General features: G+C 47.7%; 11 protein-coding genes across 11 annotated transcripts; 8 read left to right on the forward strand and 3 right to left on the reverse strand.

Annotated features, from left to right (window-relative positions):
• The first annotated feature begins 69 nt into the window (after window positions 1–69).
• On the forward strand, window positions 70–940 carry F4807DRAFT_422386 (cytochrome c oxidase subunit VIIc). The gene is made up of 2 exons (XM_047997667.1): window positions 70–468; window positions 537–940. Exons 1-2 carry the CDS (start codon window positions 255–257, stop codon window positions 563–565), a joined length of 243 nt encoding a protein of 80 aa, XP_047855232.1. The 5' UTR covers window positions 70–254; the 3' UTR covers window positions 566–940.
• A 30-nt stretch (window positions 941–970) lies between these two features.
• Window positions 971–3,088, reverse strand: F4807DRAFT_422389 (uncharacterized protein). Its single transcript, XM_047997668.1, has one exon. The coding sequence runs from the start codon at window positions 2,949–2,951 to the stop codon at window positions 1,143–1,145; it is 1,809 nt and encodes a 602-aa protein (XP_047855233.1). The 5' UTR covers window positions 2,952–3,088; the 3' UTR covers window positions 971–1,142.
• A 248-nt stretch (window positions 3,089–3,336) lies between these two features.
• F4807DRAFT_422391 (mitochondrial ribosomal protein) lies at window positions 3,337–5,034 on the forward strand. Its single transcript, XM_047997669.1, has 3 exons — window positions 3,337–3,887; window positions 3,947–4,581; window positions 4,635–5,034. Exons 1-2 carry the CDS (start codon window positions 3,506–3,508, stop codon window positions 4,324–4,326), a joined length of 762 nt encoding a protein of 253 aa, XP_047855234.1. The 5' UTR covers window positions 3,337–3,505; the 3' UTR covers window positions 4,327–4,581; window positions 4,635–5,034.
• Window positions 4,519–4,814, reverse strand: F4807DRAFT_459556 (uncharacterized protein; the record flags this gene model as incomplete). The annotated part of the gene is made up of 2 exons (XM_048001390.1): window positions 4,519–4,581; window positions 4,635–4,814. 2 exons carry the CDS (start codon window positions 4,812–4,814, stop codon window positions 4,519–4,521), a joined length of 243 nt encoding a protein of 80 aa, XP_047855235.1.
• F4807DRAFT_422394 (NUDIX hydrolase domain-like protein) lies at window positions 5,035–6,370 on the forward strand. The gene is made up of 2 exons (XM_047997670.1): window positions 5,035–5,229; window positions 5,277–6,370. The coding sequence occupies exons 1-2, from the start codon at window positions 5,174–5,176 to the stop codon at window positions 6,187–6,189; spliced, it is 969 nt and encodes a 322-aa protein (XP_047855236.1). The 5' UTR covers window positions 5,035–5,173; the 3' UTR covers window positions 6,190–6,370.
• Window positions 6,371–6,793: 423 nt separating this feature from the next.
• On the reverse strand, window positions 6,794–8,998 carry F4807DRAFT_422395 (glycosyltransferase family 1 protein). Its single transcript, XM_047997671.1, has 4 exons — window positions 8,816–8,998; window positions 7,992–8,722; window positions 7,204–7,942; window positions 6,794–7,148 (listed from the first exon to the last, which is right to left on the reverse strand). Exons 2-3 carry the CDS (start codon window positions 8,415–8,417, stop codon window positions 7,205–7,207), a joined length of 1,164 nt encoding a protein of 387 aa, XP_047855237.1. The 5' UTR covers window positions 8,418–8,722; window positions 8,816–8,998; the 3' UTR covers window positions 6,794–7,148; window position 7,204.
• A 583-nt stretch (window positions 8,999–9,581) lies between these two features.
• Window positions 9,582–12,583, forward strand: F4807DRAFT_422398 (Ima1 N-terminal domain-containing protein). The gene is made up of 3 exons (XM_047997672.1): window positions 9,582–9,889; window positions 9,947–10,795; window positions 10,851–12,583. The coding sequence occupies exons 1-3, from the start codon at window positions 9,764–9,766 to the stop codon at window positions 12,057–12,059; spliced, it is 2,184 nt and encodes a 727-aa protein (XP_047855238.1). The 5' UTR covers window positions 9,582–9,763; the 3' UTR covers window positions 12,060–12,583.
• A 148-nt stretch (window positions 12,584–12,731) lies between these two features.
• F4807DRAFT_56865 (inositolphosphorylceramide-B C-26 hydroxylase) lies at window positions 12,732–14,305 on the forward strand. The gene is made up of 2 exons (XM_048003213.1): window positions 12,732–13,737; window positions 13,790–14,305. The coding sequence occupies exons 1-2, from the start codon at window positions 13,007–13,009 to the stop codon at window positions 14,178–14,180; spliced, it is 1,122 nt and encodes a 373-aa protein (XP_047855239.1). The 5' UTR covers window positions 12,732–13,006; the 3' UTR covers window positions 14,181–14,305.
• Window positions 14,306–14,793: 488 nt separating this feature from the next.
• Window positions 14,794–16,961, forward strand: F4807DRAFT_56924 (splicing factor, CC1-like protein). Its single transcript, XM_048003214.1, has 5 exons — window positions 14,794–15,621; window positions 15,670–15,978; window positions 16,032–16,499; window positions 16,556–16,860; window positions 16,915–16,961. Exons 1-4 carry the CDS (start codon window positions 14,990–14,992, stop codon window positions 16,812–16,814), a joined length of 1,668 nt encoding a protein of 555 aa, XP_047855240.1. The 5' UTR covers window positions 14,794–14,989; the 3' UTR covers window positions 16,815–16,860; window positions 16,915–16,961.
• Window positions 16,962–21,739: 4,778 nt separating this feature from the next.
• On the forward strand, window positions 21,740–24,759 carry F4807DRAFT_459562 (uncharacterized protein; the record flags this gene model as incomplete). Its single annotated transcript, XM_048001391.1, has 5 exons — window positions 21,740–21,778; window positions 21,907–22,019; window positions 22,537–22,909; window positions 22,964–23,404; window positions 23,464–24,759. The coding sequence occupies 5 exons, from the start codon at window positions 21,740–21,742 to the stop codon at window positions 24,757–24,759; spliced, it is 2,262 nt and encodes a 753-aa protein (XP_047855241.1).
• F4807DRAFT_57023 (uncharacterized protein) lies at window positions 24,711–25,369 on the forward strand. Its single transcript, XM_048003215.1, has one exon. The coding sequence runs from the start codon at window positions 24,802–24,804 to the stop codon at window positions 25,267–25,269; it is 468 nt and encodes a 155-aa protein (XP_047855242.1). The 5' UTR covers window positions 24,711–24,801; the 3' UTR covers window positions 25,270–25,369.
• Window positions 25,370–25,805: the final 436 nt, after the last annotated feature.

Raw genomic sequence — 25,805 nt, forward strand, 5'->3', positions numbered from 1 at the left:
ATGTACCTTCGTCATTTACAGCTTCCTTGGCCTATCATGTCAAAGTCCATTATCAACCCGAAGTTTATCCTTGGACCGAGCCCCCAGCTATGAATCGTTCGATCACTTAATCCAACTTTCAAGCAGCGAAAGCTTGAAGCTCATACAATCAGAAGCCCTCTCCACTCTTCAACGTCGAAATAATCACTATTGCAAAGGTACGCACGAATCGGAAGTCGGAGAAGGGTTCATGGAAAACTAATTGGCACTACCAGATGCTCGCTCAACCCGCCGCCCGCGCCAGCCCGCGCATCACCTCCCTCATCAGCCGCCGGGCATTCCACGCAACTCCAGCTCGTCTATCTTCTCCTTACCACTACCCCGAGGGCCCCTACACGAACTTGCCCTTCAACCCCAAGACGCGCTTCTTCGCCGTCCGATACTGGGGCTACATGGCCACCGGCTTCTTCGCCCCGTTCGGCATCTGCGGTGCGTCATTTCCTCGGCTTTCCTTTCGCCCGATCCTGTTTACCATATACTAACATACGTGATTGTAGTCTGGCAAACCAAGAAGCCCAAGGCTTAGAGTTATTGCGAGTGGTCTTTGGAAAGAGTATGGGAGGCAGGTCTGAAAATAGTATTTTTGACTGGGCGGGGACTGCATGAAGCACGATGCTGGTTGTACATATATACGACAATAGACATTGACGCCACCACCGAAAACAAGTTCATTTGTCCCCGGTATTTAGGGAAACGGCAAGATGTGATTACCGTGTAGCTCTTTCTCGAGGAAGGGTACATGAAACCAGCAGTTCGTTATGAAAATGACAGCAAACATAATTCGACCCCAACTTAGACCAATTCAGAAGGTATTGTTGCCACACATCAGATACATCGAATGAGCTTATTGACTTGTCTTACATTGGTACAATACCACATTGGAGCTCTCTATTGAAACCTCTACGATTTATCAAGTTGGAACAGGTGCTTGCCGCATGTAGTTCGTGTCTCATAACTGTTGAATGACGGATGCTATCTCATTGGATACATATTTACAGGCAAGTCTATTTTTATGTTATATGTACAGATCGTGGCTATCATTTGTCCACGGATATTGCCCCCGGCCGTTAGCTTACATCTATGATCCATTCCCATTTCCTGTATCATACCGTGTAGCCCTCGGAGCGTACGACGAACCTAGGTTCTTCCATGATTTTCATCAGGAAATTCATCATGAACTCCGAGTTCATCAGGTCCAGGTTCCATCTCTGTCGTAGATTTTCATATATGTCTAAGAGTTCATCTCGAGACGAGCATTTAGCAAATGCTCTCAGTATGGCCATTGCCATCCATGTGTTAATGTATAGTCCCTCAGTTCCGGCGTCGAGGGCGACTAAGAAGGCATTATATACACTGACCAGCCTCTCTTCTGACCAGTCTGACCCACTCTGCCCATGTTTTCCGAATGCCTTGAAAAGCGCGAGAAATATTGCACCGTGGAGCGGAACATCGCATAGTTTCATCTCGTCGAGGAACTGCGCAACCTTAGGGAGATCACCCAGTTTTACCCCGTAATGGTTGATGAGGAGGCGGTACGTCTGTAGATCCGGAGATATCAGCGCGGTCTGCTGGAAACTGGGTCGCATATCAGGGTGTTTCGTTCCAATTCTTGCAAACATGATGAGCACCTTCGTGATGACCTTCTGCATTCTGTAGTTCCGGTCCGGTAACACCTCAGTCCCTCTGGCCGACTCTCTCATCTTCTCATACACCCTCTCAGCAGATGATTCCTCTCCACATCTTAGGAAACCAGCGATGACGCAATTCAGAACGATTGAGTCGATAACTTCGCCAGACTCTACCATGGCTTTATAAGCAGCCCTTACGCCGCTAGAATCTAGTCTAAGGCCAAAGAAAGCGATGAGACTAACGTGGTGATATCGATTGAATTGGAAACCTCGGGTACCCATTTCCTGGTAGATCATCTCGGCGAGACTGAATTTACCGGCCTTCGATGCCACGTCGAACAGAATATTGAACGTGGCATCAGATGCCTGGACGCCGGCTTCATGTTCCATTTCACGCCAAAGATGAAGAGCCGCTTCAACTTCTACCTCCGTTGACCTTCCGACGTATCGACTCGCAAATGATATAGCGGTATTCCATTCAGCAGTCGTCAAGGGGAAACCACTATTCTTTACATCTGTTACCACGGTAAAATATCGTAACATAGACTTGGAATTCCTCTTCTCGGCCATGCCTAGGACTGCGAGTAATTGATGTCTCAACCTAGACGTGACTTGCGGCATACGGGGCTCCATGAGTGACAAGTATAGATCGTACACAGTGTCTAAGTCTATCGACGCAGGGCGCCTCAGCTTAAGAAGTACCGCTTCTTGTAGTTTTCGAATTCTCTTGGCTTGCTCGGGATCCATATTTTGGTTGGGCCGAACAGACTGGAGATCAACATCTTCGTCTCTATCGGAGACAGTAAGATTTGGGCCATCGGCAGGTGCATATCTTCGCATGTAAGGGTCCTTTAAGAATTCAAGATGCTCCTCTACAGTGGTATCGTCGTACGACCCAACAATATCAAGAAGCTCATGTTTCGGCCTGGTTTCTTGTAATGGCGGAGAGCCATTGGTACTGTGCGCAGACCCGTGATTCCATTTACGACCCAGTGGGAAATTCGTGTTGAAAAAGCTGGAACCCCAAGGTCGACCCCGCGATGTTGCTATCGTTGAGCTGAAAGGCCTCTTGGAGGTTGAAGCACAGGAGACATGCTGCCTCTTTCTATTCCAGCTTGTACAGCAGTGCCTGGTGACAGCGAGAAAGCTAGTACATACAACTTCCTTGTAATCATCACGTATTCTTGTGCGATGTAACGAAGGTGTCAAACTGAAGCTTGGTGAGGGCCTATAGAAGCGTATCGCGCCGTAAATCGACCCGTCAATTTGAGTGAAGATTCTCATGAGATGTCCCGCATGTTGGTCCGGTCATGACACCTTCTGTAAGGGGCTGGTGGTGTGAGTATAAGGGGGGAAATAGGGAAGTAGGGATTTCAGAATCGCCTCCACAGTTCGAAGTTTTCGTGACGATTATCGGTACTAGGTGCGATATGCCCGCCAACTTATCGAAAAATTAAATGCGATTGATTAAAAATCTTACAGGGGCCCCCAGTGCAAGTGACGACAAGATACCTATTTGGATAGTAATCAAGTATCTTTAAGTACCATCCTCTACTTTCTGCTAGCTTTAATTGGTCATTCAAGCTAGCAGTACAAAACGGATAAGCTAAGATACTTAGTCGCTTGTACCGAGGGGATAGCAGTGCCGGAAAATCGATTGTCCCAATTCTTTGGGTCCCACCTAAGCGCTCAACTGCGCAGCTTTCACTTTGATTTTCTCAAGACAAAATCGCAGAATATCGAACCTAGCCCCACGCGAATTCACAGCACAGCGCCAATTGCCCAAGCATCGCCATATTCCGTACAGACCAAGGGTACATAGCCCCCGGAAATGCGCCATGGGTGGTCAGAGGCAGATTAGGCCCGGAAAGGTCTACCAGACCATGACCACTCTGTTAAACCACCGAGTCTTCCCCACGGTCAAAGTCCAACAACCAGTATGGTACAAGGTCGTCGAGTCGATACCCCCTTCCGAAATCCTTGTAAGACCACTCCCGCCTCAGCATCAGAACCCAAATCCGAGAGCGCGAAAACCGAGCAGAATGTTCCAACCGCAGCAAATAACATATGAGGAAGACGAACTACGGAAGACATTTTATCGAGACCACCCTTGGGAGCTAGCAAGGCCAAGGATGATCATTGAAATGGACGGGAAAGATTCGCGGAGATATGACTGGTCTAAGGGTTTAATACAACCTGGCATGCCGTTATGCGGAGAATGGTAATCATCCATAACAGTGTATGGGGAGTCTACCAGGATATGAGTTAACAAACCTACAGTGTCGTTCAACGCCAAATGTGGATGATGCATACTATCCCAGGCATAACAAAAGAGCAAGCATACGACAAAGCAAGACATGAATTTTATGCGCTACGGCAGGAAGAGGATGTCGAGCGAAGGATAGCTAAAGAAGAGGCCCAAATGGTAGGCGCATATTTCGGCAAGTCATTCCTGAAAGTTGGCGTGGACCTCGAGGACGAGCAGTTCGAGAAATGGAAGAAGTGGGCCACAAAGCAAATCGAATCGGTGCAAGCAGAGCGAGACGCAGCATACACTTCATTTGGCGTCGAGGAAGAAGCCGACAATGTCGACTTAGACGAAGAATTGGCCGTGGAAGACACTGCGGACAAACCTCCAGCAGCGCCAGCAGCGCGGTAGGGTCGGTAGCATCGATGGATATCGCATCTATTCAATGTAGCACCAACTGTATAAATTTCCCACACGTACCACCAAGCCCAATCCGGTCGACTTCGTGACTCTCGTAGAGTCGGGATATAAGATAAAAACACAATGCGCGCTTGTTCCTCGATGAACGATGCTCCTTAAATTCACAATGGGTATCTTCTCGAACTACGACCCTTCCAATGCGGATCCTCCTCCCAACTGTTCTATTCGTTGTAGATATGTTTGTCGCTACAGCAACTGCGTCAGTAATTGCCTACATAGCTTATTCTTTGGCAACTTACTATGGCTCTTAGTTTCTCTCTATCCTTCTCTTTCGACGCTCTGTCGACGAGCGCCGATAGGAGGACGCATGATTCTTGGTAGTATTTTCGGGCGAAGGTATAAGAATGAGTATTATCAAGTTGAACTGCGGTATTCGCCTTTGCCAGCGCCGTGGCTAGCATTGCCTTCGATGAAGGCATCTTGGGTAGCTCTGATCTGAGTCAAAAGAATGTTGTTGATGTTTAAAAACGAAACTGAAACTCGTCCGGTGTCACTGATATATGAGGAGGAGATGCGATGATCTGATGCGATCTGATACAAGGGGGTGCGGGTACCCGCATATTCGCTTAAGCAGCTGCCAAATGCGTTTATGCGGCCCGCCATTCGTCCAAGTCAGACGGTTGCTATAACTTCATACCAATTATAAACTCAGGTACTCACTTAAGTTCTGACTTTGAATGAAAATGTCTGTTTGATTAGAAATAAATTCTCATTAATCTGTGATTTTCATAACCGATTTAGAAACTAGGTTCTCACTGCCAGATATAGAGCGAGAACAATGGCCAGTGACGGTCATAAAAGGACTTTCCTCTCCCTGCTCGAATCTTGTGACAAGTTAGTAACCTTCAATAAAATTCGTACCATACCTAACAAAACCTCAGTTTTCCCTACGACATCATACCCTCAGAAGTATACTACCAGCTCTTCCTCCCCAACGATGACCAACCGCACGGTTATCTGCTCCCGGAAACCGTCCAGAAAATGCCCTGGACAGCTCACTTCCAAGTGACCCACATCCAGCCCCGGAGCGTCACCGTCCTGGACTCATCCAAGGGCGCCGACACGCCCGGCGCCGTGAACGCCGCCTTCGCGGAGCTCATCAACACGTGCATCGAGCAGAATACGTTCCACGTCATAGCCCGCACGCACAGCGAGCCCTTCGCCATCCTCAGCGCCCGGTACCCCGTGCGCATGGAGCGCTTCGCGTCCGCGCTGTTCGGGATCACGAGCCAGGGGGCGTATATCACGGCGTACACGCGCGATGCGGCGGACGGCCAGATGCGGCTTTGGATCCCGCGGCGGGCGAAGCATCTGTACACGAGCCCCGGGTTGCTGGACTCGACGGTGGCGGGCGGGATCCGCGACGGCGAGACGCCGCTGGATACGCTGATTCACGAGGCGGATGAGGAGGCCTCGCTGCCGGAGGAGCTGGTGCGCGAGCGTGTGCGCAGCGTGGGCGTGCTGACGTATGTCTGCGCGACGGCGGATGATTTCCCGGGGGAGAAGGGCCTGGTCATCCCGGATATCATATACGTGCACGACCTCGAGCTGCCGGGCGACGTCGTCCCGAAGCCGAATGACGACGAGGTCGAGGTGTTCTACTCGATGAGCGTAGAGGAAGTGCGGGAGCGGCTTTTGAATGGAGAGTTCAAGCCCGACTCGGCGGCGGTGCTGATCGATTTCTTTATTAGGCATGGGATCATAACAGCGGCGAATGAGAGGGATTATATCGAGCTGAATACGAGACTGCATCGGAGGTTGCCTTTTAGGACGCCTTTGCAGAAGTTGATGTAGGATAAACCATATATTAAGAAGATATGGAGGATGAGATTAGACGGGTGGGTGGCATTATCGGCATAAAGGGACTTCGATCTTAGACAAGGTAGAGATTAGAGTTAGCGTTGAAGAGCCATACGATTCGAAGATAGTTGGCCTTTTTATGGCTGCTAATACTTGAACTCTTATGATTAACTGACATCTGAGTCCGTATATTCTTATGAATATAGTCCTTAGTGAGTGCTAAGTTAAAATGTAGACGGTTCCTAGAGGTATGTGAACTAACCGTGATATTACGCTAGAGGTGAGGAGAGCTACAAAATGGCGCAGATCTCCTAGTTATAGGACAATGAGGTGGTGGCATTTGAGATATGAGCAGTAGGGATTTTAGATGATGCTTAAATATCCCTTAGGCCTTATGAGTTCTACGGTAATGCGATTCGATCTACTACTAGCAGCTAATAGAGGTAATATTTGGAACTAGACAACTACAGCACGATTCCAATATTGATTGCATAAAGGTAGAGGTTGAAAGTAACATGAGGCTAGCTATAAACTGTGGAATATGTACGATATATCACGGAACATGAGAGGCAACCTACTATGATATATAATTCTCACACAGCCCTCTTACGGTAAGATATTTTCATGTACTTCTTGTTATTCATTGCAACTATGAATCAAGCTTTTGGCCATTGGAATCATGCCTTCTTTCGTGAGGTCACTGGGCTCATCATCATGGAAGGCAAAAAGCTCCTTTCTCGTTCCCTCATATGAGCTCATGCTATCATCTACGCTGAGGTGTGTCTTCTCAGCCTGAGATGAAGCAAAATGCAACGTGATGCAACGTAGCCCCTGTTTCGATCATCATGGACACTTTAACCCATAAGTCTCACCATGAGCATGAAGAACCTTAAACCATGTAGCCGTGACCGAAGAATTTTCCCACAAATAATCCGCGCTAATTGCCAGTTTACCTACGTCACGAGATAGTTAGCAATAGTCAATGCGCGTTGGTAACTTGTTCCTTACCTTACGAGGCCCGGTTACCACGCTTTGGAGCACGGTTGTGGAGGCCCGGCATTACAACAAAGTTGCGGTTATAATATTCGTTGGGGCTAAGACGGCGGAGAATACCCTCGTACTGAACGATGAACACGTCGGCCAAAGTGAAATGCTTAATTAACTTGCCGGACATGCTCAGCGACTTGACACGAGCCCAACTCTCGACGAAGATGGTCTTCACGAAATCGTCGGGGACGACGAAGGTCATCTTGAGCCAGTGGGCGGCTAGGAGGAACATGAATCCAGCGCCGGGGCCGTCAGTAGCGACCACGCCGGGATACCGGGATCCTGTCGCCGTGTGGCGGCCGGGGGCGGTAGTCATGATCTTGAAGATCTCGACAAGGGAGACGAGCGCGGTGAACGGGGTTGTCAGCCAGCTCTGGTGAACGGCACGAGGTCGATGGAAGAATTCGATGTCGAAGGTGCCAATCTTGTGTCGCTGTCCAAACTTGCGTACGAGGGAATGCTCAAATTCCATGACCTTGTCGTAGCTCATTTGGTCACCATAGCCGATGGCCCATCGTCGGTGAGAGAGCTCGTCTGGTCGGATACTACGTTCAACCATACGAATCATCTCTCCCGTGTGGCCACCCGATCCACAGACAATCAAGGAGTAATGCGGACATGATGCGTCCATTGTTGAAGGCCAGGCTCCATAGGTGGCGGCATGAGAATGACGCGTGGATATCACCAGCCAGTGGCGGGTCTACGGAAGCATTAGTATAACTAATTGCTACGTTAGAAGAGTTACTTACGAGAATGAAGGCGATGATCACAGCGAAAGGCCCGAGCCACGAAATCCAGAAAGCCGCGATGAGCATGGCAATTAAGCCATGGACCGGGCCAGGGGAGAGGAAGAGCACAACTAGGTCCCAGACGGCGAGAAGGAAGTCCAGGACAACCTTCTGGCTCAGAGGAGGCGGATCAGTCTTGTCACGAGCGCTCTCCATTTCGGCGAGGCAAAGTCGATGCTCTTCGTTTAATGAAGTACCGGAAATGGGTTGGGTAACAGGATCATCAACGATGGGCGAATATGGCTCTTCTTCTGTTGGAGTTAGTGGAAGAGGTAGGTCAATGTCATCTTGTGTGAGACAAATAGAACTCAGATCAATAAACTTTTTATCCCGTTCATTTTGAGGGTTTCCCTGCCCCTCGCGGCTGGGCTGCGGCTGGGTATCCATGTGGTTTTGCGGCTGAAATTATTGGACGATGACAAAGCCGTTGAGATCGATTTTGACCCTTCCTGGGCGTAGCTGGGACTTAAGCCGGGAAAGATCTCAGTTGTAGTTCCAGACAACCTTATACGTCAATACACAGGTAAACCGTTAATACGGGTTTGTATTGTTGTCAACTCCAGTGAAAACGGCAAACATCCTTTTGATTCTGATGTTGAGTACCCTTTGATGAGATACGGTGAACTGGTTCATAGACACGAAGTATACAAGCGGCCAACATAAGCTTGAAGTCTTTATAGATCTCACAGGCACTGACGTAGCTTGTTAGCAGATTGATCTGGTCCTTGTTCACAAAAGCATCCAGTAGATAAGTAAACGACGACATAGGAAATAGGGGTGAATACAAGTCTACATAATATCCTATGAATATGTTAAGACGCCAGGCTTATAAGCATATGTGGCAAGTCTTCTATGAGTGCCAATGACTAACACGGCAAAGTGGAATTGCCATATATTACATCCAAGCACTTGATAGGTCCTTTGGGAAGTAGGTAGAATCTTGATGGAATGAGAAGCCATGTTAAGATCTCCATATCAATAAGCAGAGAAACGTAGTGAAGCCAGGTCAAGTTATAGTCTTTGTTCTTGAGAACCAGAGCACGGTAGTGCACGTGGCAGCCCAGGGGTCTCGGCCCGACGATAATCTCGTCTCCCCCGGATTGTGTGACGAATAATCTCCAAGTCACTGAACATGGAGTGATTCCTAAGAAATATTCGACTAACCTTAGATCCTTTTATGTTTTCTTTTTCTAGTTGTTTCGAACACTGACCTTCGCCGTCAGAGGCTGCTAGTGAGGCCTCGAGGTTGTTGCGCGAATGTGAACACCTTGTTCTCAATTCTCGTCGATGATGTTTGCGGGATGTTTAAACCACTGGAATCAACGGTACCTTACATTAGTACAGTAGATGTGGATCGCCCCAGGGTTCGGGTCGATCTAATTTTGGTAACCCTAGGTAGCGTCCTAGCGTCCCAGCGCCCGGCTTAGCGTCATTGCTATCGTAAAAACCGTTATTTTACCGTTGTAACGCGTTTCCAACGTTATCATTATTATGGGTAACACCTTATCGCGTTCACACCTGGGGTCGGGTACATTAATAAACGCGCTTGGGCACGGAACTTCTCCATAGTAAACTAGAAAAGTTCAAGCATCATCTCTCTTCGTTCCCTTCTTTTTTTCCTAGTTCTTGAAGCTTGCATTAAAGCTTGTAATACTTGCATTCTGAACAACCCAACATCACTCTCTATGCTACGAGTTTCTTGTTGTCGCTGATTGTGGATTCGCCTTTTAACAATGGCGACCTTGCGGTCGAGGAAGTACTTGAGTTGCTTCTATTGCGGGAGAAGATCCAAGCTGCGATTTGAAGGCCAAAAGTCATTCGACTGTACTAACTGCGATGCGACAAATTGGCTAGACGAGGTAAGCATACCTGCCATCCATGAGTGCCCCATCAGTATGATTCTAATCAGGTTGTAGCATGGTGAGATCACTGATCCACCTTCCTCACCGTCAGTTATCGAGCGCAGTCGAGTCCAGTACGCCATCCCTCGCTCGTCAGTGCCTCCACGATCACTATCGCCAGATGTGCCGGGCTCCGAAGAATCGATATTCTGCGACACATGCTTAAGGAACCAACATATGCTCACAAGTTCGTTGGCGCAATTCGAGTGGCCGGAAGATCAAAGAAGTGCCGAGTATGCTGCGCGTGAGAAAAGATATTATGCCCTTCGAAGAGACCTCGAGAAGCGATACCCCCAGATGTGCGCTGATTGTGAGCCCAAGGTGGAAAAGAAGCTACATGAGGCAAGCTACACAGCGCAGACCGATCATCTGCGCCGAATGATGGATCGCACACGACTACACCGACAAGAAGTAAAGCAGCGAGGATTTTTGGACGTCGTGGATACCTTGGGCAAGTGGAGCTGGCATCTCGGTTTCGCACTTCAGCTCTTATGGCACATTGCTATGGTCTGGTCCCTCATCATCTCGGACCCGTATGTCCTAAGTGTAGCAGACTCACGAATTGTTACAGCCCTGAAGGGGGTACACCAGCTCAGCTATGGTCGACTACCCCAAGCAGACCAATTCATGAAATGGGCAATTACTCTAGGCATGTGCTCTTTGCCATGGAATCCGCGCTTCAAGCAGACGATCAGGGGGTTCACGGCACACTACCTCGGCTTTAAGCATTGGTATACATATCAATTGCTTATACTACTCGTACGATATGCTGGTCTCTCCATGGCACAGTACTGCTCCTCAAAGGCGTCGCAAACCTCGGCACAACTGGGCGCACAACTCGTTATTGCCTTATCAATGACTTACGTGAGCACCCATACATAGAACATATGAAAAGAATCATATTAACATAGCGTTCTAGGTATATCATGCATCAAGGAAATCTATCCACACAGATACAACACCTCTATTTCGGCGACGCTCCAAGGTGAATAGCCCGCAAAGGCCAACGGCAAGACCAGAGCCAGAACCGCGCAGGGACCACAACGATCTTGGGAGCATCCTGGACGAGATAGCCCAATCTCCTCCAAGGTCTCACATTGGTCCTACACAGCGCTTTGCTCAGAGTTCGAATAACTATCGAACCACTACGAACAGCGGAACATTTGGCGGCGTACACGACAGATCGCATAGGGACCAGTCCTCTGAACCTACCTTTGGCTCTCTGCATCTGTCCGACCCGATCGTAGTTGATAAGCCCGAGCCTCAGGTTGTCCAGTACGAAGAAGAGATGGATTGGACACCGTCTGCTTCGCAACATCGAGCATTCAGCGAATACAATCCGTATAGGGTCAAGAACACCAACCCACGTTTCAATGACGCACCAATTGAACCCAAATCTGGACCAATCTGGTATAAGGTCCCCCCGGCGCCAACCAACCCGGCTCAAAGGATACGCAACCCTCCTATGCGCCCAATTATCAGAGAAAGTCCGAAAGAGAAGAAGGAAAACTTCTTCCAAAACTCGGCTAGAGGACCTCTTGACATGGGATCGTCGAAACAAAGTAGCTTGTCGGAGATCAAGTTCGCTGACCCAAAATTCTTCGCCCCAGAGGATAAAGATGATCCTAGAGACAACCTCTCGAAGATGTTCGCCAGCTCTTTCAGCATTAGCCCTAGTCCGGATGATGCGGCTGTGCGAAGCTCCAGACTCAAGGCTGCTGGATCTTTGTTCAAGTCCGATCCTGATGCGGTAGATGCGCCAAATCGACGCGTCACTCGTTTCGTTGAGCTACTCGTGCTCGCTGGCGCGTTTTACGGTTGGATACGTGCCCTAGGCACCAAAGAGCAGTACGGTTCAAGCCTTGCTCTAACTTCAGTTATCGCTGGTCTGATCGTCTCCATACGATTGGCTGCCGATTTACAAGTGGACGCTCAGATCCGAGACGGAATGCAGCCGTCAATCTTTGAACCATCATGGGCCAATTTAGGGTTGGTGCAAGTGTTGGTCTCTCTCATTCTCGCCTGGAGTATTTGGTCAGGGGCCGGATATGAAATTCCCTGTCGTACATACGGTAGCGCCCACTTTACGGTTGCTATCATTCATCACATGTGGCATACGTTTGTGTAGGGAGTTGGGCGGCTGACGGCCCACAATGGGATCAAGATAGAAGGATTTGCATAATAATCCAGCATGTGAAGGCGGGATAACTGTACTACAGCGCTGGTTTGTTGGTACAGAACTGTGTTGCACATACATAGGTTGAACTGGTTGAACTGAGGGTGGAATGGTAGTTTTACACGGTGCATAGCAAGGCGTTTTTCGGGCTCCGCGGGATAGCATTTACGGGCTGCCGGTGAATGAAGAGATCCGCGCATTAGGATTCTGGGTATAGGATAAGGATACCTACACACATACCTCAAGAGTGTACATACACTACCTAGGTACATACTGGATCGAGGGTTCAATTGATAAAAATTGAGTGCGTAATTTGCGTTAATGACTTCCCTATTCTGTTGAATTAAACAAAATAAAACTGAGAATAAAATCATCTAGCCTATGATGGAATCCCCGAAAGTTGGTCAACTGATGGACGTACATAAACAATCAGATTTTAAGATTAAATTGCACGGCATACGAAATGCAATAAGGAGATCGTGGATCCCACGGAGCCGGTACTTGGGCGGTACTTAGGTACATACCTACCGTAAGCAGGGGATCATACGATAAGGGTAGGCGATAACGCCACTGTCAGGCAGTGCCCAGGTTAGGACTTTCGATCGCGTCTATTGCACAGCGTAGCTGACATGCAAACTTTCAGGGTTCATTTCATTCCGCTAGAGAATGATTGGACCCCTTTAAAAAATTGAACATTGCTATTAGTACATTATTAAATCCGCGTTTCCTACATTGTTTTAACTCCTATTCTCTCCGAGGAACCTCATTTTTTTACTCCTGTCTCTTTACAACCTGTTTCATCGTAGCTTTATTTGGTTTTCTAGATAGCTGGGTTTCCTCCGCTCTCTAGTTAATTGTCGCTCCTTAGATTTAGCTACAAAACTCCCCTCATCGCAAAGATGCCTGGGCGAACTCTGCCGACCCTCACCCAAGCCGAGGTCGAGTCGCATAACACCGTGAAGTCTTGTTATGTTACCATCGGCACCAACGTCTATGATGTGACCGACTTCGTCGAATCCCACCCCGGCGGTTCCGATCTAGTTCTCGAATATGCCGGGAAGGATGTTACCGAGATCCTCAAAGACGAAGACTCCCACAAGCACTCCGACTCCGCTTACGAAATCTTAGAGGAGTCACACATCGGATTCTTAGGAACTCAGAAGTCCAACGGCAAGGCGCAGAACGGAAGTGCTACGGGATCTCAGGCCAACGGAAGCGCCCCTTCCGTTCACCCCCGGACGGGCATGTCCTGCGAGGAGGATCTGACCAAGGAGACGGACTACAACACGGATTACAAGCAGCACAGATTTCTTGACTTGAACAAGCCGCTCTTGATGCAAGTGTGGAATGGCGGTTTTAGTAAGAGATTCTATCTAGACCAAGTCCACCGACCGCGACACTACAAAGGAGGCGCATCTGCGCCTTTGTTCGGAAATTTTCTTGAGCCGCTCAGTTTAACCCCTTGGTGGGTGGTGCCGACTTTATGGCTACCTCCCGTTGCGTACGGCACTCACTTGGCCTCGCAAGGATTCGAGACAACTACAGGACTAGCTGCCAGTTGGTTGCTTGGTCTAGGCCTATGGACTCTCATAGAGTACATTCTGCATCGATGCCTTTTCCATCTTGACGAGTATGTTCCATCACGTATCAACTATAGACTATAAGCTGACATGTGTATCTAGCTATCTACCAGACAACAGGGTCGGAATTACACTGCACTTCCTGCTTCACGGTGTCCATCACTATCTACCAATGGACAAGTATCGTCTAGTGATGCCTCCTGCCCTCTTTCTGGTACTTGCAACTCCCTTCTGGAAATTGGCACATTCTCTATTCTTTTGGAATTGGTATCTAGCCACCGCTGTCTTTTGCGGTGGTATCTTCGGCTATATCTGCTACGACTTGACGCATTACTTCCTTCACCATCAGAACCTCCCTCTCTGGTACAAGGACCTCAAGAAGTACCACCTTGCCCATCATTTCCTGGACTACGAGCTGGGCTTCGGCGTAACTAGCCGGTTCTGGGACCAAGTATTTGGTACCGAGCTGGTAACAGTAGTCAAGGCAAAGTAGATGTTACCGCTGCTTCGTCTAAGAGGCTTATTTAATCAATACGGACATGGCGATACGAGTTGATTGCTCACAAAGTGCAACGACTGAGGACCGGGTTCTCGGGGGCAGGGTCGGCAAATCTGGCGTTCGGCTGAATATCAAGAGATTATGGAAATGCTCAGCTTAACCTATGGTCGACTGTTAATAATTAATTACGTGTGTTTACTCTCCCTTGATACACTTACTCTCTTCTGGCGGTGAAGATGATTCGATGGGAAGAAAGGAGCATTTGCGTAACACCAGATCGTCAATTACATGTATATGGAACGTGAAGACTCACAAAAGACTATGCAAAATGCAAATAACATATACCTATCTGATACACAATCACTTATGGAAAGGTACTTTCCAAGATTTTGGCAAAAAGTTCAATTGAGTTTAAGCCCACGCGTGTAACTTTTCAACTTTAAACGTTGACATTGAATTGATGAAAGAACGTCCCATATGCCTAAAACTTAAAAATACGATCTTATGTAAGCAAGCGTTGTCAGGCAGGTGGTTTAGTTTTACCGAGGAGCGACCGAGCAATCATTTCCTGCCACCCCTCCCATCTAAATCATTCGAACTTTCATTTCCCAACTTTGCCATATCGACACTGTTCCCCATCCAATCGCGCTATCGGGCTGTAAGTAATTTCATTACTTTTGTTGACTTTACCTATTCGTTTTCGTTTTACCGATCAAGAAAGATCCTTGGTCGACAATACTTTATACGCAAAGACATCGTAGCCTGAATTTTCTGCTCGATCTGGCCGATCGAAAGGCTTCAAGATGACTACCCTCGATGTCGAAGCCTTGCTTGATGCCACTGCTACCAATAAAAATGACGCCAAGGAAACCCGATTGAAGGATTCAGACGACCGTATAAAATCCGACCGAAGTGAACGTAGAGAACGCGACCGCAGTCCTGGCCGACGACGCGATCGTAGTGTCGATCGAGCACGACGTGACCGTGGCGATGATAGAGAAGCTACTCCGCGAAGCGATGCAGGTAGTCACAAGAGTAGGCGCAGAAGTCGGAGTCGTGATGATGATCGTCGACACTCACGTCGTCACAGAGGAGGTGATGGAGACTATTATCGTAGCGGTGGCCGCGGCCGAGACCGCTCTCGCTCACGTTCTCCCCGTCGCCATTATCGCCCAAGAGACGAGCATCGCGATCGCGATCGCGATGATCGCAGCTACTACAGAAGCAGGGATGAAGAAAGAGTCCGAGGTGGCCGTACGCCGAAGCGTGATGCCACTCCCCAGCTGACCGAAGACGAGCGAGATCGCCGTACCGTATTTGTCCAGCAGCTAGCTGCTCGTCTTCGAACTAAAGAACTCAAGGAGTTTTTCGAGAAGGTTGGCCCGGTCACCGAGGCCCAGATTGTGAAAGATCGTATTAGTGGAAGATCTAAAGGGTAAGCGACCCGATTCCTTGACGTTTCCATCGCTAATGATTTTAATAGTGTCGGTTACGTTGAATTCAAGAACGAAGATTCCGTCACTGCTGCTCTTCAGCTTACTGGTCAAAAGCTCCTAGGTATACCGGTCATAGTTCAACTCACCGAAGCTGAGAAAAATCGCCAAGTTCGTAACACCGAGGGCTCTAGCTCTCACGCTAACTCGATCCCCTTCCACCGTCTCTATGTTGGAAACATCCACTTTAGTATCACAGAGCAAGATTTGCAAAATGTATTCGAACCATTCGGCGAGCTCGAATTTGTCCAACTTCAGAAAGACGATACCGGCCGCAGCCGCGGTTATGGGTTTGTACAGTACGTCGTCACGAATCCCACTCGATTAACAGAGTTGCTAATTTGTTTACTAGGTTCCGTGAAGCTGACCAAGCTCGTGAAGCACTTGAGAAGATGAATGGGTTTGATCTGGCTGGTCGTCCGATCCGCGTTGGACTTGGTAACGATAAGTTTACCCCTGAGTCAACTGCAAATATCCTACAGAGGTTCCAGGGCCAAAACCAACAATATCAGGGATCTGCATTCTCCGGTGCTGGTGGACGAGGTCCTCAAGCCTCCGGGTTCGACCGAGCAGGAGGTCGTGACAACGACAAGGCGACCGGCGCTAGCGCTTTAGACGACACTGATGTTGCTGGTGTCAATTTTAACAACTACAGTCGTGATGCATTGATGAGAAAGCTCGCTCGAACAGACGACACTTCTAACGGAACTCGTGACGAGAGACAGATTCTCAAGCCCAAGACGGAAACCAAGCCGTTGCCTGTTAATGTTAACATGGCCAGTCGATGTGTCGTTCTGCACAACATGTTTGACCCTACTGAGTACGTGTCCTTCGTCAATATTATTATTGTATATGGATGCTAACCTGCAACTACAGAGAAGAAGGTGAAGCTTGGATTAAGGAATTGGAGGATGACGTTCGACAGGAAGCGGAAGAGAAATATGGTCATGTGGTCCATATTTCTCTCGACCCGAACTCCCAGGGAGATATCTATCTCAAATTCGACAAAGTTCAAGGAGGCGAGAACGCCATCAAGGGCTTGAACGGCCGTTATTTTGGTGGACGAATGATCAGTGCTGCGCCTGTTGTGGACGCCGTCTACAGCAGTTTGTTCTCTCGTACCAAGGCTATTTGAGATGCTAATAGTTGGCCTGGCCACTCCCGTTCTAGGAACTCTCGCCGTAAGTCTTCATTATTTGAAAATCATACAAGGTATCTTTCTAACTGTGACTTAGCTATCATCAGAACCACTCCCTCCCTTTATAAGGACGTCAAACCAAATGCAGACCCTCATCCCTTCGCCTGTCAACTTGGTAAACAGTACACTCGACAGATCTCTTCGACGAGATCAAGCGACAATTCCCCAAATCACTATATGCAACAAACTTTTCACGCTGATTCTAAAATAGCAACCCATTCCGGATGGACATGCGTCCTCACTCAGTTGCACGTCGGCAATCCCCCCACTGATATCTGTGTCAAGCCGACTTTTGCTCCCGATCGTTTTCGTCGAATCGGAGAATGTTCGTTGGTCTGCTGACTAGGACCAAGCTAGGTAATTAGAAGTTGGTAGTACTAAATCATTTGAGCTTTAGATACAATATTTTTCTCTGCCTTTGGTGATATATTGGTATGGTAACTCCCGGAAGACTGCTTGTGTCAACTCTGACTCCACCTGTAGATTTTGCGTGGCATTTCTGGATCTGCGGATTACGTTCCGGCCTCCAGTCTTCAACTGAGGCGTCCTAGTTCAATTCGTTGAAGACATCATAGACTAACAAGATGTACTGTTTTCGCAGGAGGTAACGCTACGTCCCAATTACCTGTCGTAGACGTACGACTATTCTCATAGGTAACTTGTGCTCTGAATCTTTCTGTTAGAGTCGGATATTTACATTCTAGGCAGCCCTAATTTGTAGAGCTCCCGCAAAAATGGCTAGTGCCAACTCCTCAAACTAGATCGTTTTCCGATCAGCAAGGGACTACCGCGATGCGACGAACATGCCAACATGGTCCATGTCACTCAGCCAGTCGGGGCCCATGTACGCCCTTTATCCAGCTTGTTCCTTGTAAGTAACATCTATACGTGTACCGCTTCGGCGAGCAGCTAGGACATAATTCTCTAGCAATGGTTAGCTTGCCTACCAATAAGTCTTTTCCCACTCGCAACCATACCGTTCTCGTCAGATGCATACGCGAGGCCTCATAATAACGAGGCAGATGATCGCAAACACGAATTATATATGACGGTACGTACGTTGATTGCGGGTTAACTGAACGCTGCTACGATTCGACAATTCGAAAACTTGGATAATAGAGAATACCTCGTTGGTACAGCAATAAACAGTTTTGAGGAGAGACGTACTCAACGTGTAGGTTCTCCATTACCTAACAGTACTTCACACCAACCTCGATATATTATTACTTATTTAAGATGAGGCATTCAAACATCTGCTCATATCGGTGGCATGATCTGGGTTCAACGTTGGTTTAAGAGCCCGCGGCGTCTACGGTACTACGCCTAAGCATACCTACTCCCTTGCTACAATTGGGTCTTTACCCCCTTGCTGCGAGTATCCGGTGTAGCTATCCAGCCTAGAGTGAGTCCTAGAAGCACTTATTGCTAGTGGCCACCACTATGGGCTTAGCTGAGTAAGACGAGTGTCTTATACATACCTGCTCCTGAATCACTCGGACTTCTGCTAGTGTTAGATAGTCTCTTTTTCATCTATGACACCATGACAAAAACCTGAGCTTAGGTGCTCAGTTCCCTTCAGAGTGTGTTCAATATAGTACTTCTACCATATCACTGGTAAATTCCAGAACCCCAAAGCAATATATGCTGCTATCTATTCGCCATGGCAGAATGGTCGGTCTTCGTTCAACGCTGATTAGATCATTACCTTCCATGAGAGGTCTTATCTAGCTATGTCGTCGTCAACAATAGAAAACATCAGCTTCCCCAAGCATCTCCCAAACATGCAGTCCTATATACTAGGTATAGATAAATATTTTGATATTAAAAGGAGGTCCGATCTATCATGTGTTGCATTTAAGTAGGTACCTAAGCAGGTATGTAACCATGGAGTTATATCCCTTATTATTCCCATACGGGGATATTAGATGCTTGTTTGAGAGTTCACAGAGGCATCAGTGATAAGGTTTTTAATATTCGATTTTACATGCCATATTCTTCCTATCAAAGTGTTTGTATATCTACGACACTGTTAAGGAAGTTCAGGAACACTCGGTCACCAAGTTCTCTATTCTTCTTCTGATCCAAGCTAGTTCGCCATCGAAACGTATCCATGGATGGGAACGACGTATTCCTTCTAATTTCTTCACTAACATATTTCTTATATGTAGCCCTCCCATTCATTTATCTCTTGATGGATTTTACTGATGGCCCCGTCGGATCGCTCAACGCTTAAAGCAATGGAATGACCTAGCTTGGCTAACAACCAAATTTTACCAAATTTTCAATTTGATTGGCCTCATACGCCCATCCTTCGATTGTGATGATCACCTAGGTTGTATGGATGCTCCCTTATATTCTAAAATGATCCTCCAATAACATATCCATAACTGACATTAAGATAGGTTCGTCGTCTCTGTTATCAATATTCCATCTCTATTCATGAGACTTCAGACAATGTAGGCCGGATCTTTTCTGCATGGCTAGCTCAGGATTTGATGCCTTTAGAGGTGGTAGTCATTCATTTACTAGAACCACAGTGTTCAACGATTTTATGACGTTTATTCAACGAGCCTAGCACTAGCAAAGCTCTATCGGGTAGCCGAAGCTATAGCTTTAGTCTGGAGGCACCAGGAGGTGAAGATCTTCAGCAATTACGCCGCTCGACCATTTTAACTAGCCATCGCTGCCTCCATGGTATATATTGCACATCGGAGGCCGATTTCACCAGAGCTGTCATTGGAAATATCATTGATGCTTTGGGCATCGCGGCCATGGTATATGCCAGATGCAGGAGGGAGCTAAGCCCAGAGCTCCTGCGGTTTCTTGTCGCGCATCAAAGCGCTCGATGAGGCAAGGCTTTGTTGACTACCTAGGGAAGTTGTTATGCTCCTATTACCTATCGTCGTCATTCTGATTTAGAAAGGGGTGCTAAACTCACTACCCACTCTATATCATTAGGTATGTATTCCTTTCGACTCCAACACCCATCTTTTCTCTCTTGAAGATCGTGTCCCCATTCTCTGTGTCAATAAACCTAAATACAACTAAGGTACTGTGTCTGCGGCCTCTCAACATGCTCCTGACTCCACGATATCCCTCGAATTTCTAGCTTGTGCTAATAGTCGTCCAGGATTTCATCAAGCGTTGATCAAGTTTGTATGACAACAATCTACTATATTAACAACGATGGTCGGCCTTTAAGTGGGAGACTTAGGCTTCGATACTGGTAATTTGACAAGCTCAATCTTCCTTCCAAAGCCCTTCGATTCTGTGCCACTTTTTCATCCCTTGGGAAGTTAAAGTCGGCCTTTTGGATGGCAATATGAGACCACTCTCGAACTTGTGCTTCATTCAAGAGAGGCAAAGCATCTATGGTTTGTATCTGTGTATAATCTAGTTATTTTAACTCTGCTAACCATGTCCGAATACTAGCCTTTTCGAGCGTGTCTGGATACCCATCTCTGATCTAAACCTATGTTAGAGATGCCGGCATATTACCTCTGAATGACCTTCAGGCTCTATTAAATTGACATAGAGGAAGTTATAGAGCCATCAGACCTCGCTCACTTCATGAGAATTGTCTTAGCCTGCAGGTCTATATAGGCACTGGGCCTATCTTCATGCCCTACTCAGCTTCCCGGCGGCTTTGGATTATGGATGATCGCCGTAGGCGCAGCCACGACACCGACTGAGGACTTCTCGACAATAGTCTATCGACGATGATAGATCTGGCAAGAGACACCTTCAAAGAAGCCCAGTACTTACGGGAAGGTACCGTGGGTTTTTTTGAGAAAGTTCCCCCGAATTTCGATCTCGAATTTCGTTCTATTCTATGTTTTTTCTCCATCCTGGCCGCGTGATTGGATGTTAAATCAAGCCGTTCATTCTACCAGCTCCATCTACTGATTACACTCACTGATTTCTCCAGGTCTAGTTTTTATCTTCACTGCTTTCTGGAAACTTGACTTTCTTTCCTTCACTTCACTTCACAATCATTCGCCACCATCTTTTCTCTTCTACTCACACAACTTTTCCCAGTCACAAATCCTCTCCATTCACTCAACTCTTTCCACTCACGCAACCCTTTTCTCATATGCAACCATACACAAATACATCTTCAAACACTCTTCCCACTTGCGTATTCAAACATCTAAGCAATCTTCAGTAAGTTGGTTTCATTAATTTCCCACGTATGCACCACACAGTACGTTCACCCGAGCACGCAGTAGACACGTCCCCTAACGTTTACACTCCTCACGTCTCCCATACAAATAATCCTCTCACGCATCTCACACGTGTTTTCTTCTTCCACCTTCACATCCTTCATCTATCACCCATAATCTATCCATCAGCATCAACATCAACCACTTCCTTCATCCATCATTCATCGACCATCACAACACTGGTAAGCAATATAATATAGACCCAAACGCCCCCCATCCACCGGACTACTTTGATAAATATGGCACCCGTTCCTCTCACCCATCCTTCGTTTACATTTCTGATTCCCTATTCCCTATTCCCTATTTACCGTAACATCTATTACGTAACATTCACCTTGATCTTCTACTGACCACGTTTATTCACGCCAGAAGAATTACTTTGCGCCTTCACAGCAATCTTTCTTGAGCCTTGAGCTCTTTACTCTAGTCAGTAAGTATACCCTTCATTGCTGGCCATTGTGAAGAACATAAGAAAGAGCCCATCGAGCTCTAGGCGATGTTCTGGCCACGGCTTCAATCACACTCGACTTTTCAAGTTATCTGTTTACTCAAAAGCGGGTACACACTTGAAATCGTGTCACTTTGGTATATCAATAGCACTTATCAATGTCAGATACGCTAACAACCATCACTGCAGAGATGGAGTCCCCTGTTCCATTGGACTTCAGCAATCAGGAGGTAAGTCAGACATTCAAGACATATGTCCTAGCCCTTGTGGGCACCCATTTCCCCTATCCTCAAACCCCCATGACGCATAACATATGGTTACTTCAAGCAAAAAATATTAAAGCTAACATCTCATCTAGGACTTGCCTATGCGCAGTTCTGAAGCCACGCGAGAACTTGCCCGCAAGCAGGGAGCTGTCATGCCCCCTGACGATGACAAGATGCATAGCCACTTCCAGCCGAGGTTCGTAACGTAAGTCTCCTTTGAATCATTTCCTCTTCCGACGTATACCAAAACCTCAATTGAGGTGCCATGCTGTATGCTATATCATGTTCCGGCTTGAAATAGTATAGGTCGTGGTTCGCTGTTGCCCAGGAGTCTGTTACCCCTTACTTTCCTCGGTTCGGCACGGAAGTCCCCGCAAAAAGGGGGTTAGGATGTCATCACATATTTCCGGCAATGGGCCCATTTATTTGACGGAGCATAAGGAAGGCGCAATTGCAACTTCCTTTAGTCATCCGGTCCGTTTCACAGATGGACCGGAGCGGTTGCCGGAGAGGCCACCGACCGTTTTCTGGAACTTATGTCAAAGCTTCCAACCCTTCTATTCTCACTGTGCTCTATGCATTTTACTTGTCATTTTCAATCTTCCTAAGTTCTCGTTCATTTCACTGCTTACTTCATCTACCACCAACCGTTCCTTCAATCCCGCAAAATCGCTTCCGTCTCAACATATTCCTTCGAACGTCTCTAACTCATTGTCCTCTAGACAAGATCCCCCTCCCGGAGCGCTTTTGTGTACGTACGGAGATACACAATCTAAGGTAGCTGATAACACGGATACGGCATCTGGTAAAGAGGAATCTGCTAAGTCCATCGAGGCTGGCACATCTAACGACAGGGTCACCTCTGGGAGTGACGAAGGTTCCGAAGAGTTGAGACTAATCCGTGCGTCCGAATCCTTTGACGCCCAGATTGAACAATACCGGCCGCCATCACGCATTGAGCAACCGGATAGGTCATTGCACTATCGTCGCGGTGCGAACACCTCTTACCCACACCGTCGCCAATTCGAGTCGTATTCAAGCACTCACTCGGGCGCGATGACCAATTACCAAGGTGGAGGTCCACCTAACGAAGATGTAGGTTCCCTATAAGCAACCATCTGCTTCTTCATTACTAACTACGGACCGCAGGATTCTCATCGCACTCATCATGAGATCGCAAACCGCATTAAGGCTCTGACTTTACTCCTTGGCCGTTCAGGAACTCCGTCGGACTCGTCTTACCACACTAGTCTCTTGAATGAGATCGGCCAGTTGGTGACTACGGCGATTTGCAACTTGCGATTCGAGCGTGACACCGCGCGAAATGAACTCGACAGAGTACGACACCGAACACACCGTGACAATGTTAGTCTTCGCACGGAAATCCGACGTCTCCAGGAGGAGGTTAAGAAGGCAGAGAATCGAGAGAAAGTGGTGCAAGCCAATCTAGATTTGGCGAAAGTGACCAGCGATTGCATCAAGGAAGACTACGAAAAAATTACGAAGGCAGCCGAGCATTTTCGAGACCATCACCTAAGGGTCAGAGAGGAGCTGGCGAAGAGAGACGAAGCTAAGATACTCCGGATTGAGGTATGATATATTACTATCGACATGAATGGTCCGCATGGATAACTAATAATTCTATACAGTCTCTGGAGGGAGAGGTCAAGCGTCTTCGAACCCGAAATGCGCAGTTTGCGAAGGCCGCCGGCCTAGAGCCGGACCATGACTCAACTCCGTCCGCTCCTGATTCCCAGAAGGAAGATGCAGAAGCTCGCCACGATTTTCTTTACGGCATGCTAAAGAAAAAGAGCGACGAGCAGGAAGACAAGCAAAGTAAGAAGCATCAGAAGCGTGCTGATAAGAGCGGCAGTAAGAAATACGCGAGCTCGCCTGAGGATGCCCCGAAGTCTTCGATGTTCAATCCAAAGGCGCCGGCCTTTCAGCCACCTCTGTCATCGAAGAATTTGGCGGCTGTGGGTGATTCAGGCCCCGGCCAAAGCCCGACTGGTGGTCCGTCCAATTGGCCTGCGGTCCGTTTCGACCTTCCATCAGCGGGTGATGAGAAGCGCCAGTATGAAGGGTACAATCCTAACAGATCAGGTTGGTATCTCGACGATGTGGACAAGGAAATCCAGCGCATGACGTTGATAGCGAAGGGTTACATTGTCCGTTGCCATAAAAAGGGAGAGCCTACCAACGTCTCGTACAAGATGTTGTCACGCAAAGAAGAGACTACTTGGAAGTATCTGACCAACCTGGTCTTCACCGACAACGTGTTCCAGGCAGAAAGCCGCTTGACCGAGCTCATGGACATCGAACAGCATCGACCATTCCTGGTTATGCGATGCCTTCAGGATTATCTGTTCCGCAACATAGTCTCACCGTCCGTCTTCTTAGGCTTCGATGAGAAGCTGGATCGCCACTTGGCGGCATTGCAGGATAGGATTGCACAGTTTGGCAAGCTTGACTATCCGTGCAACCCACACGATAGGCAAGCGGTGTTGAACGACCATGCTAGGATCATCGATGAGGCATTGAAGAGCCCCGATATGGAGACATTCAGGGCGAACACCATCAACCGCCATTCCCAGATCCTGTCCGGCATTCTTCATCCGCTTCGTGGCGTGAAAGTGGCCGAAAAGGACGCCGATGCGGGTATTCGTGCTCTGATCACTATTAGTTGGGACATGAGCTCTAAGATCTGGACCTCGGGTATGATGTTGTCGTACTATTTCCCGCCATGCGGCTCCAGGTTCACCGAAAATAACATGAAAGCTAGGAATCTGGCTGCTTTTGACTTAGAGGCCCAAATCCAGCTGCAATACATGCATGCACGAGTGGAACTCGCCATGTCGCCGGTACTTTCCCTTCGCGACAATCGCGATGGTGAAATCAAGGGTGCCTGTTTACTAAGCAAGGCGGAAGTCTTAGCCATGAAATAAGCTACTGGGGTTCTCATATTATGAACCCATCTATCCTTTCGCATGGACACACGTCGATATGGGTTTGGACTACAGATTCAAACCATACTTACATCTCTCTCCCCGGAAAGACGACCTTTACATACTTCAAAGGCGTCATACATCTCTACACATCACTTCGTTTCCGCCTATGACGGTCCATCGCCGAGATCGGCATCTGTTTTTTTGGACCATAGGCTTTTCAAATGGCATCAGTCTTTGTACAAATCGGTTTCCTTCTGGTCATTTCCTTTTTTTTTTTTTTTTTTTCATTGGCTTCGGTACTCTAACTTGGCGGAGACCATTACGACTTTACTAGGGTATGAGTTCATGACGACGAGATACCCCCACGCATTGCATCGCCTTTTTCCTTCTGGAGTTTTTTTTCTTTTTTCCTTTCGGCTTTTTATCCATTCTGGTACTTTGACGTCAGACTGGATTCGGTTTCTTTGCAACAGAAAATACACAAAAACCCGGCATAAAAAAAGGTAGTCATTTCGCTGCTCGACCGGGCGAGCAACTCCTTTTTCTCGCGCCTAGCTAGCACCGACAACATCTTGGCTATGGTGACACCTAAGATACGATACTGTATCTAAGGTTATTCTGAATATCTCCCTCGACAGATATTCTGACGGATTTGAACATCCTGGCTTTGGAGTCCGCCAGATGTTTCCGATGTTCTCTGCCTTTTTCTAAAAGGCACGCTGTTTCCTTTTTCTCTCGGTATTTCTCATGACACCATGGTCATGACAGGAACTTCGCTCGGATGGACGGTGGGATAGGAAAGTGGTCGATCCTGGGTCTGCTTGGCAGGGATGCAATTGTCTCAACCGCTCATTTCGCGGCTTACATAGTTCGTCGGCGGCTTGAATTGCCTGCCTAATGCACATTAATTTCCCCAAAACTTTTACTATCATGATTAGGTTTTTTATGTTCTTGTATATGCGTAAATGGTATGCACTCGCGATCGCGAGTGATGCCGAGTAGATGATCATTCCTATGCAGAAATCGTATTTTTTAGTAAACCG

The sequence above is a fragment of the Annulohypoxylon truncatum genome (genome assembly GCF_022578515.1).
Source record: "Annulohypoxylon truncatum strain CBS 140777 unplaced genomic scaffold F4807scaffold_12, whole genome shotgun sequence".
NCBI lineage: Eukaryota > Fungi > Ascomycota > Sordariomycetes > Xylariales > Hypoxylaceae > Annulohypoxylon > Annulohypoxylon truncatum.